Here is a 12,609-nt window from a genome sequence, read left to right on the forward strand (position 1 = left end):
TCCACTGCGTCATCCACCGCAAGAAAGATCGCAGTTGGGAAGAGAAAGCTCTTAAAGATTCCTGAAAGCAATCTAAATTAATAGACAATGTGCTTAAGTAATAATAGATTGTTTGATTTAAGTAAATTGTGAAAATTACAAGAAATAGAAGTAAAGTTTGGATTATCCTTATTTCCGATTAATCGTGCCACCTCTCCTCATCATTAGCCCATTAGGATAATCGGGAGTGTACTGCGTATGTAAATTTAGTGGCACTGGTTTCACCTTTGTTTAGTGAGGTATTTGAGTGTTTTGTGTTGCCCATTTCTACAGTGACCTAAATGTTCTTTTGCAGGATTGCTGCATGGGGGCCCGTTGGGTCACCCATATGGGACTGCCCCTGGCCATCCCCCGCCTCCCCACCACCACCCAGGGGCGGCATTCCATCCAGGGCCTGGGGGGGTACCACCACACCCCCCTCATCACCACCACCATCCCGGGCCACCTCCTTCCATGCTGGCCCCCATGATGCATCCACGCTTCAGGTGGGGCTATTTCCCTCTTCTGTAGTGCTCGGACAAGCACTGCGCTTGACTTAAGCATCCAGTTCATTCAGTCGTTGATGCTTGTCGAACTCTATTGTGCGTAGACGCCTAAGGTCATTTTGCCCATTTGCCTGCCTATTGCTGACATGGATTGCAGTACTGAGGGGGAATTGGAGGATCGCACATCAACCCTGAGACAAGCTACAATGATGCTTAATTTCAGTGCAGTGACTGGTGTTTCAATTGTGGGACAGTTGCGTTTGAAGTTTGTTATTAATGAACTACCTTGCAAGGACTTGTTGATTGAACTCAGTGCAGGTTGAAGTTGAATGATAGGTTTGTGATTGCATGTCCATTTCGGTAGATGATTAAACCTATGGCTATGTGTTATGATTAAAAAATTGTCTTTGGGATGATGTCTATGACGTAAAAAGGGACATAATTGTTGTATATTCTGGACGCTGTACCACACGTGGTAGAGAAAAGATGGATGGCCTTAATAGGTGTCACATTTATAATTTTAGAGAATTTAATGACTTCTGGAGATATACTTTCCAAAAAATTCTTCCTGATAATTTTGAGGATCTGCAAGATGTCCTTCGGCTCCAACCTCATTCTGCACTTTGCTTCCCTTTTTGCTATAAACCCATAAGCTCGTTATGTTAACTTTCATGAAGCCTTCCATGCCAAAGGTTAATATTTCAATGATGGAAGGCATAGAAATCATCCCAGAAGACATCCAGTTTATCCATGATTTATCCATTCATTGGTGAAATCATGGATCAAACTTCATCATACTAACTTCTTAGTGTGTCCCCAAGTGTAAAGAGACAGTTATGGAAATGCACTATCATGGTTTATGTCTAGAAAATAGAATTTTACACATAGGTTATTTTTAAATTAAATCATCTGGTCGGGTTTACATAAATAATCTATTTCATTTCTTTTGAAACTAATCATAATCATAAGTTTAATTTCTAACAAGCAAGATGCTTAATAGAATCAAATTGTTGGTATTGTACTGATGAAAATATGATAAAGCTATGATTGTGATATTATTTTAATATAGTTCTTTATATTGGTGGATACACTAGGTATCGAAAAACAAATGTATTTTCCTATTTCACTTCAACATTGAGCCATCAGGAATGAAAAAAGTAATAAGAATTTTAGGTTTCTCCAATGCTAGCGATTTAGTAATAGAACGAAGCATGCTAATTGAGGGATAGCGTTTCTTATCTCCATTCAAAATTGTGTGTTGGAAATAATATTCCTTAGACATACTCAACTAAAGAGGAAATGTAGAAATTATCAGTTTAAATACTCTAGCCCCTGCTGTTGTAAAGTTGAGAGTAAACATGATCTCAAGTTCATATCATTCATAACAAAGAAGCCTCAAAGCTTACTTCTCACTTAATGATTTTGAAAAAATGCTGTTCCTGTAATTGATGGGGGACTGATAAAGGCAGGTGTATACATGTATGGAAAAAATTGTATTTCCTATGCTATTCCCTCTGAACTGTAACTATTTTTGGTGAGTAACGACTGTTATTACTGTTTTTAAAGCATTTCCCATAAGGTTGTGTTGCCACCATTAAAAGTATTGTCCTCAATTTGCATCATCTCTTTTTCTGCAATAGGATTACAATTATGTTCCATACAGCCATCTAACCTTGCTATCTTCTCATTACCTTATTATACTTTGAGGAATTTAATGAAAAATTAAGTAGTTTGTTTGATGTATTGCATCAATCTCGAATTGGGTTAGATTAGTGAATGCAATTTTTTTCCAAAAACATGACATCTTACCTTGCTATTCTCAAAAAATTACAATGCTTTGAGGAATTTAATTCAAAATTAAGTAGTTTTCATCAATTTATTGCATTAGTCTGGAATTGGGTTAGATTAACGAATGCATTTTTTTCCAAAAACGTGATTTGAATATAGCAATGTAATTAGACCATGAAAATATTGTTTGCTCAGCTCTTACTCATTGCGAATACTTTTTTCTATTTGTGGCATTCCACTAATTAGCTTTTTGAGAGTGTCGCGTTTGTAGTTTGAGCCATGCCTCTCTCTTGGGAATCTCGTCATGTGTGGGTGGTGTGTCTGTTTCAGATGATCGGGATGGTTGCTCGACCCCACGGCAGCGGCGGCGGCCGCGGCAGCTGCGATCTCTGCCACGGCATCCTTGGGCCCCCCATTGACACACCACCACCACCACCCGACCTTGCCTTCCCATCTGTCCACCCTGCTGGCACCCCCACAGGGCCCACCCTCCCACCCCGCTCCTCCCCAGCCCACGCCCACCATCCCGGGCCTGTGGCTTCTGTGGAGGTGAGGACTGGCGGCCCCTTTGTGGACTACCATCCGTGGCCCTGGCAAAACACCTGAACATCCTATACTAATCTCTGGACTTAAATGTATTTTTCATTCATGATAACGACGACTGAGGCTGTTTCTCTCTTTCTCCCTCTCGAGTGGGCTATAGAGAAATTTTGTCGAGGATAATGATGATTTGGGGAAGTTGATACTTGACGTCAAAGATTTTTTGGCAGTTGTAGTTGTGGTTTCAATGAAACATCAGATACAGTTGTCTTTTTTCCTGAAGTTGAAGAATGTGTGGCATGTTATCATCATTATGCGAGTATGTACCATTTCTTTTGGTCTTAATTTGTGCATTCCTTCCATCTGGGTGTACACAGCCCTAAATCATGCTGCCTTCAAATCGATGAGCTCTGAAAATTAGAGTAGCTATTTAAGTATTTTAGTGATTGGCAAGGAAATGTTAGCTTCGTTTTTTTAATCGATCAAAACTTAATGTTTTCTTATGCCTGCTACCCTTCGTAGAATAATTGCTTGTTTCAAATTGTCGGTATGAGTCTTCGCTTGTAAATGCAAGTTAGATCATGCATTTTTATCTGTGCATTTCTACTCTGAAAAGCAGTGGAATATTTTAAATAAATTAAATGCATAAGAATTCCCAATTAATGGCATGTGTCCAGATTTTCTGGTAAAATTGCGCAATCTGAAAGTTTTTAATGCTCTTAGACTGTAGACTTTCCTTATTCTGAAGACTAACATTACCATTGCCAATAATCTTGATTGATTAAATAGCTACAATGATTGGAAAAAAGCCAATGCATGATCTTTCAAGGCGACAAATTAAACCCATAATTGATTGGTTGATTAGTGCCGGGGCATTGCAGGGTGGGGGGCTACAAATCATGTCATTGAAGACGTGATATGTCCAAAATTCCATAAAAACGTCCTTTCCGAGGAATCGAGCAACCCTACCAATTAACTGAAATAAAATGGTGAAAATACGGATCTAACTAAGCTTTCCTGGAACACGAATTGTTGACCATCTATTTCCGAGGTATTAGTGAGTTAAATCAAAGGTTTCCTTATTATTGATTAGATTCTGCCTCTGTTTGGGGGATATCATATTTCAATTTTTTGTCTTTTGAGTGCGCCATTAATGATAGTTTGGCATTTTCCTATGTTGATTAAGTAATTCCTCTGCCAAGGAAGAGTTTTAGTGCAAGCCTAGGGTATTGTGAGCAATAGTGAATTGGATACGTAAGTTTGTGTGATGGTTCCATGTATCCTTCCTGTGAATTTATTTACTGCTTTCTTGTGAGACAAGAGATGGCAGTTGATGATTAGTGTAAAGGGAATGTGATGTTCAAGCCATATTAATGTTTAATTTATATGTGGCATGCTATCAAATGCCAAATTACTGAGTTGTTACATTTATCGTATGTGTTGAGGTTTAACTTCGGTTTGACTGGTTTAAATATTGATTGATTTTATTTTTATTGTGTGATGAATGACTGTCAATTCAGGAATGACAATTGTCTTCAATTTTCTTCTACTTGTCTGTTACTGTATAGTGTGATTGCAGGATTTTTTGCCATTAGAAAGTGACCATTCTTAACTTGTCTCTCTGGCAGCAGTTCATGATCATTCTTCATGATGAGTTTGAAATTTAGCAGCCAAAGTACTGTCTTTTGGTAAAGTTGCACACATAGTCCTGAAGTGTTGTCGTCAATATTTCTTTTCCTTAGCTTATGTTAGGATTGGGTAATAATGGAATTCCTTTTAAGTTCAGGAGATGTTCTTTTTTACCCATTACGGAATTCATATAACTGTAAAATATCCCTCCCTTTTTTACTCTGGTAATCCAGCTAGTGGGCTCCATTTTCTATTACGTTGGGTTTGGGTTTTTTTTGTTGAAAAAATGCTTGGAGTTGTATCAGTGGTGTCAATAATAGCATGTTCTCTTTAAATGTTGGCAATGATATTCTGAAAATTTTTTCAGAAAATTTTTGGTAGAGTTTTTGCATTTGATATATACCATGCCTTCATTCTGCTTGGATTAGGTTTGATTGTAAGTTTTTGAATTCTAATTCACTTCTTCAATTTAAGATTTATCAAACACAATAAATTTTCCCGAAGAACTATTAGGGAATGTTATGGTAAACTGCTAACCTATTAGCACATTTGCTATGTCAAACCTCGTGCTCTTTTAATTATTTCTGCAATATTTTTCTTTTAAAAAATCTTTTTCCAGTTTTTCAGTAACAGCTGGAATTCTCGTTATATTTTTTTTTAATTTTAGGCTTGAAATTTAATGCTGGGTGGTCTCAAATTTTATAATGCATGTATTAATGTGCATCTGTTAGATTTCTCTCAATCCTTAAACGAGGGGATATTTGTCAGTGATGAGTGCTTTGTAAAATTAGAAGTGAAAAAGAAGATAAACAATAGTTATTTGTGGGAATTTTTCTTGAGCATTGGTTTAATTGGAAAAAGTTAAGCTGATGTGTTGCTTTGTTTCACTTTGGGTGGAGTTAAATCATAGTTTCCTGTTTAGGCATCAGTGCTCAACCAAAATACTTTCATTATAATTTTTTTAAACATCCAATATACCATTGATTTGGATGGATAAGCTCATTAGGGAAAATGCGTGAAGTTTTGCTTTTGTGCCTCTTCTTCCAGATTTATCTGTCGGAACACATGTGTTATAATATTAGTATGGATAGGAGTGGCTGGGTTTAATATCTGATGTAATGAATCACAAAAGATCTCTTACAGGAAATGTGAAAAAAATTGTATCATTTATGGTTTTCTCTCATTCTGGCATGAAATGGAGACAAACAAACTGTAATCTTCTAATTTTGTAATTTTGTTCAGTGAGCTGGTGCCAGTGCTTCAAATTGTATTGTGGTTATCATTTTCATGCTCTTTATTTTTTTACTTCACTTGGTGAAGAATAGCAGTAATTGACTGTGTGTTCAGTTTTACAAAATGTGAAATTTTATCATGTTGAAACTACACATATTCTTGTGGACTGTAAGAGAACCGGAAAAGTTCTATTATCGGGAAAGAATTACATGCGATGCCTCCTGCCATGGAGTCCTCCATGTGGTCAAAGCATGTTATGTATCACAACTTGAAGAAGCTAGAAATGGACTTGGGAATGGGTTTGGGAAAGAATTTTCTCAAGAAAACATCACCATTTGGAATGCTTATTTGATTTCTGTGATGGCTTTCCACGGGCTTTCTGAATCTTGGACGATGAGAAGTTGTTGAATCCTTCAGCCATTCCTGTCCATGAACAGTCTATATTTGGAGTTGGAGCTTTGAGTCATTCAAAGGAGAATGGACTGACGCTGCTGTTGCCTCCTACCAAAGGTGACCTGACTCCCTGTGTTGGTGATGACTGCCCCCTCATGAACCAGGTATTCCATGTGATCCATTTGTTTACAATGTAATTCAATGACATTTTCAATGTCTGATATTTAGTCTTATTATTTTGGTCAACTGCGTTTTCATTGTGAGACACACTAGCTCGATAGAATTACCTGATGCATTACGATTAGTCTGGCCTTAAGATGTTAAAATTTCATGCTTGCATTGCATAAGGACATAGTTGAAGTGTTTATTGTTTTGCCCCTAAATTGGTGCATTTTTATGTGGTCTCAGTGAATATTACTGAAATCGAATTCATTATTTTTTTATGTTGTTTTTTATGTTTGAAATAAGCCTCATTGAATTAATCTTTTTGAAATTTTATTTTTTTGTGCTAAGTTTGATGGCTGTATCTTGTGTGGTTTCAGAAATGTTTTATATCTTCACATGAACATGAGGCTAGCCATTGACGTTTAAAAAAAAATGACAACTGACACGAAATGCCATCTGGCACCACATACACCATAGTGGTGAAAGTAACCATGCCATTCGACATTCTTGAAGGGTTAATGTTGTTAATTTTGGTTGTAAATTCGTAATGCTTCATTTGTGGATGGTCATTGAAATAAGGTAGGAGCCAGGGAGTACTGTTTCCACTAACTTATTTTCAAAAATAGTATTACGACTTTCACATTTCCATATTTCTTTTTTTGTATTACATTTTCATGATTTTTTTATTTCCACAAATATTTTTACTTGCATGAATTAATGCCATGTGACTTGGCATGTAAGTTGACTCGTAATTTATGTAAAATTTTCAATTTATCTGTAGCTTTAACTTCGTATTCATTTTTGCTTAGTTTTTATTTTTCCGATGTATTATTGAACTAAAACAAGGTGGAGTTTAATTTTTTTGCATTGGAAATATTAATTCGCTTTTATATTTGCTCTTGTTACTGTGAGGTTATTCATTGACATAGCTATGTAATCTACCAAAGATAGTGCACAAGGTAAAGAATTCTTTCTAAGCAAATGGTGACACACATCTTTTAACTTGTAATTTGCATATAACTCACAATTTAATTAAGTTAGTAAAGTGTATTCCTGTTCTTAAAGCTTATGTAGCATGGTTCCCATTGTTACTTTCAAAATATTGAACCAATGCTGTTTAAAGTATCTTAGCCTTGATGACATATAGTGCTATTTTATATGCATTAATAACAGCCTGAGCATTTCTTTGTCAAAATTGAATGACAGAAGAATTGGAACATTAATCAGCAGCTTCTGTTTCTTACCAATGATCTTTTCTTATAATGCCAGTTATGGTCCATGTTAATGCTTTTGGTCTCCTGGACAGTGAATCAAAGTGAAGGACAAAAGATATTTCATTGATGCTGTCTGACATGAAAAAATGTAATTATAATTTATAAAGCCAGTATATTTTAGGACAATTCAATTAAGAATAGGTTTAATAGATTCGAACCAATACACGCTAATAATTAATCATATTATGAAGTATGCAGTGGCACTTATGTTCAATTGGAAGCTAAATTTGTTTGTATCTTTTACTTAGTTTGTTTAGCATGGAATAGTCTAGTGTTTGAGTGTGAAAGTTTGTCTTATCATATGATAGTTCTGTTCATGGAGTAGGAATGTCTGAGTTCCCTCTTTAAGTGAAGTGTAAGATAATTTTTTTAAATGAATCTTAGTTTACAGTGAATCAAGAAAATCCTTTGAATGATCCTGTTACTTTATTATTTGGGTTGAGAATTACTCTTGCATTTTCACCAAATCATTCAGCCTTTGAGCTTATTGTCAGATCTTTGAGGAGGGAGGTTCTGAAGTTAGCCATACATATCCATTATTTACTCACCTCTAAGGCTCAGCTTGTATATAAAGAGACTTAGATTGTTGGTGATAGGTAGTTGTATACATGGGTTATATTTTCAGAGGGTGCGAGAATAATATGAGGTTTAAGGAAAGTACCCTAAAGAAGTACCCACATATGGATTACAAGTAGTTCGATGGATCAAAGGAACTTGTTTAACGGCTTCAGCGCTCATCCTTTCTCTCATTTTAGCAGGGACCAGACCCCTTGGGCAGTATATACTAGAAGGAAAGCTCTCTTATCCAGGGGTAAAAAATATCAATTTAACAATGAAGTTACATACTTTAAATGAAATCTTTGTAATTTGCAGGAAGAAGTAAGCATTCCAATTTTTTGTGAATTGAACTTCAGTGTTGTTCAGGTGTTGGATAAAATGGGGATCTTGTTCAAAATTATGCACAGTAATTATTCAAAAGTGAGGTACTCAATTTAAAAGGAGCATTATTTTTCTGAAGATTATGAAAGGGTAGCATTACCTTTTTTCTTTGTTTGTATGAATTTTGCAATCATAATAATTTCTTAATATGCTTGTGTGTCAGAACAATATTTAGAGTTATTGAGCAAGCCTTTTGAGTTTGACCCTCGCTTTTATGATGGAAAGATGAACTTGGTATCGTATCTTTAAACTTGTTTCTTATTATTTTCTAAAAATTTTCACTAAGGCTAATAAACTCTAGTGTCAGGGGGTTTACTTTGTGGAAATCTATTCCGTATAGAGGAAGGCATAAGATTATTATTTTTCACAATTGTTTTCTCTTTTGAGAATGATACAAATTCATTAAAACTGGTCACAAAAAATTATTGAAACTGGATTTTAGAAAAAAATAGTAAAAATTCTAAGTCAGTATCTTAGTCAATACTAAGAATATTTACACATAGGTGTTTTTATTTGGAGGGTATCATTGTGAGAATAAATATTATAGTGGAATAGATTTATTTTTTATTTTTCCATGGGTTTGGTTGGGCTTAATTCTCTGCCTAATTTTTGATCTAAGAAAAGTGAAAAATCTCCATACATTTGCATCGTTGCAAAGTTATGATGCATTTGGTATGAAGAAATTTCCTTGATTTATCTTTTCACCTTCCTTTTTTTATTCATAGCTGTAGGAAACTTACAAATCTGAAATGAAATTAATCTAGATCAAAATTATGGGAAATGAGATGGTAAAAAAAAAGGAAAAATTTTCCTCTTAACCCTCTTTGTGTGGCTATATGTTGCAGTTTATGTAAGCTTCCTAGGCTTTTAACCGAAGTTCTGAGAGCCTGTTTTTCTGTATCATAAAATTCTTAATTGATTAGGGTACTGATTCTAGCAATGACCATGTTGTCTTTTTATCTTAGGCAAAGAGAGTTAATGTTCATAATGACCATTTGTAAATCTTAAGATGGCTTGTTTTAATGAAAAACTTGCTCATTATAAATGTTATCAGAGCTCATTTAATCTCGCTTCTTTCAGATTGTTCTCTACCAAATATAAGCACTCAACTACATTAATATGCAATATTTATTTCAATATATTTTGTTATGTTTTAATTTCCTTTTTATGATTAATGTATTCATTTGTTATTATTTCTTTTCTTAGATTATTCAAATTTATTTTTGACCAGAAATAAAATTATAGCATGTGCCAATAAAGTGCAAGGATTAATACTTTTTATGTTATAAGTTGGAAGTCATCTTACATGCCAATGGGTGCAGTTTATTAGCTGAAGTGCTAACTGTTTAGCTAGTTAAAGTAACGCATGAGCTTGGAGTTAGGACCTTTTTTTTAACAGTAAATTTTATTTTTTATGATACTAATTTGGTATCCTTTTTCATGAAATTTTAATTGATGTGTGTACAAATGCAATCAATACACATCTTTTTCTTAGACATTTTAGACTCCCTTGCGTGTGTCACAGCCACTTTAGGTCTAAACAATTTTATCAGCTCACGGTGTGTGTTTTTGTTGCATAAACCTTTTTGCATATAAGGTTTTGTTTTTGTGTGGTAAGGTAGTTTGCTTCCTGTTGATGTTAATGTTATCTTTGCTTCGTGTGTTGGCGGCTGACGCAAACATTCATTTGCCCAAGTTATATGCTTTAAGGGACGTATAGGTTGGTGCATTGGCTACATGCGGAAAAGTGAATGAGTCTACCTTCAAAAGTAGGGAACATGAATCCTCTCAGATTTTTGACGTGCGGGAAAAGAGAATCTTGTAGTCAACTGAATGAAAAATTTCGTAAGTCTAACAAAGTGCTTTTGTATGCTTGTAAAAAGTGACTGGTAAGAAATAATGGCCACGCTTTTTTTTAATCTCATAATAGGGTAGTTTCCTTCATCATAGAAAACGAAAGGCATTGATCGTGATTCATTACTCAACATTAGTGTATTCATAATAAACAAATTATTTGGTTTTAGAAATCCCAGTTGATATGAATGTTAATGGTCAATTTTAACCTCATTTGAAAAAGGCCAGATTGGTCCCCATGCGATGCCACTTTGCGTGACGTCACGGGGACCTAGATTCTATGCGAAGAGTTTTACATCGTCTGAGATTACCAATGCATGCATGTGGCAGAGAGCTCTGGGAAACATTTCTTAATAATCACCTATTAAAACTACCTATGGTCGGAAAGATTCCTTCGTTTGATAGGTTATTAATAATCCTTATTTAAGCCATGCGCTACCTGCTAACAGCCTGCATCGTATCGGCACTCATAGCCTCACAAAAAGGTGGCCTCGCACGGCAGCAGATAGAACTAGAATGACAGCACTTAGCCATCACTTCATACTTAACCGTCGCTTTTTCGCGTGCTTGAAAATTTTCAATTTTCATTTAATCGTGAAAAATAGATATTGTCATTTAATAATCTAAAATTGTGAAATGCGTACTCCAGGAGTAAAAATCTTTCGATATAGGCAATTAAAAAAATAGGAAACCACCCTATTATGCAGAAATTTTGTGATCCAGCCTAAGTAAGTGAAAAGATAGATATTATGCCCAAAATATTTTTGAAAATGAATGACCCTTTAGTACATTATTCAGAGAGTTTAGGGATAATTCTTCTTCACCAGGGCCTAAAATTAACCATTTTGGGATTACATTCATCGGATGTGATACTATCATGAGTCATGTAGTAACAGCGGTGTGTTATTAGTGTCTAGCTTATAAGAAGAGGAATAATAATTTTTATGTCAGAAATGGATGTCTTGAATGGTCAACCATTTCATTGGTAAGAGCTGAAGGAATAAAAACTTTGCTTTTTGTAAATGTTGATTTCATCTGACCGTGGTTTCGTTATAGCGTAAAATTTTTGAGGTTGTGTTTTTTAGTTTACCTTTAAAATGTTATTCTTTAACGAGACCATGGTCGAACAAAATAAATCTCCATGAGGAAAAAGCAAAGTTTTTATTACTTCAACTCTTACAATAAAGGATTTCCACTAAGTCACACTGTTTCTTACATTTCATTGGTGGTTTTCTTTTTTATTATACTCCTGTCAACTGAGTCTATATTTTGTACTGACCTCTGATTGGTTAGAGTTTAAGGATATATCTGGGTGTGCTAGGCTGTTTAGTACAATTTAGTTTGTAATACTTGAAGTGTGATGCATTGGCAACCTTGTTTAATCATCGTGTATGTTGGATTGATATTGGTGTATCACGGTGCTAGAAAATACTCATTTTTGCTTCTACGTTTAAGTTAAAAATTTTAAGTTACCTGCCTTTGCACATTCACTTATAATTGTGCCTTTCCTTTGGATGCCACCATATGTCAAGATTTATAAATATGCTTAAGCAATGTAAATAGTGAGCTATGTCTAATTTAAAATATTTTTCTTTTCTAGGCTCCTGCTTAAGTATTAGCAAGTTCATGTGGGTGAAAGCAAGCTTCTCAAGATACACCGATTTAAGAAGGATTAAGAACGTTTCTTTTAGCTATGAGAATTAATCAAGTAAATTTTTCAATCACGTAAGTCAGGTCTCTTTTTAAATTCTTTCTCCTCTTTGCTACACTTTCTGTGTGTAATTTGTCATAAAAGTTGTCTTTTTGCCTACATTGTAATAAGCATCTGATGTTCCATGCCTTTTCATGCATACAAGTAACTATACCATGGTTATTTGCTCGTAATAATGTGCATTACAACAGCATAGTAATATTAATGCTTACCTTATGAAAATTTAAGTATATGCTTCTTCAAGTGTTGAATAAAATGTAAGTGTTTGGAAGTATTTGGTTTCCTGCAGATGGACTCATTTCTTCAGTGTGGGAGATGTGGAAAGTCCTTCTTGCAAAGCTGCATCAAGTCTGATATTTCTCTTTTTTTTTTTGGAAAAAGCAATGGAAAAGTGTTGATTTTTTTCAAAATTATCATGACAAAGTCTGATGGATAACTCATGGAGAATTTCATTTTATCTGAATGATATAGTTGCTATTAATTACCAGAACGCTCAGGATTGAATGCTGAATTGGACTCATTTGTACGTCTGACACCATTTTCTCTATCCCAGGCCATT

The 12,609-nt window shown here is 34.9% G+C and overlaps 1 protein-coding gene across 5 annotated transcripts in view; it reads left to right on the forward strand.

Moving 5' to 3' along the window:
- The window catches only part of LOC124169798 (BUB3-interacting and GLEBS motif-containing protein ZNF207), a 40,133-nt gene extending 27,809 nt beyond the window's left edge, over positions 1-12,324 (forward strand). For 2 of the 5 annotated variants that reach the window (XM_046548551.1, XM_046548548.1), the window contains exons 11-13: positions 335-860; positions 2,643-6,271; positions 11,940-12,324. In XM_046548551.1, the coding sequence (XP_046404507.1) occupies positions 335-549 (215 nt within the window). In that variant the 3' untranslated portion in view covers positions 550-860; positions 2,643-6,271; positions 11,940-12,324. Of the gene's footprint in view, positions 1-334; positions 1,942-2,642; positions 6,272-6,649; positions 6,852-11,939 lie in introns of those variants that run through there. The other 3 variants (XM_046548549.1, XM_046548553.1, XM_046548550.1) reach the window with 3 other exon arrangements.
- Positions 12,325-12,609: the final 285 nt, after the last annotated feature.

Source organism: Ischnura elegans, chromosome 12 (genome assembly GCF_921293095.1).
Source record: "Ischnura elegans chromosome 12, ioIscEleg1.1, whole genome shotgun sequence".
NCBI classification, from domain to species: Eukaryota; Metazoa; Arthropoda; class Insecta; order Odonata; family Coenagrionidae; genus Ischnura; species Ischnura elegans.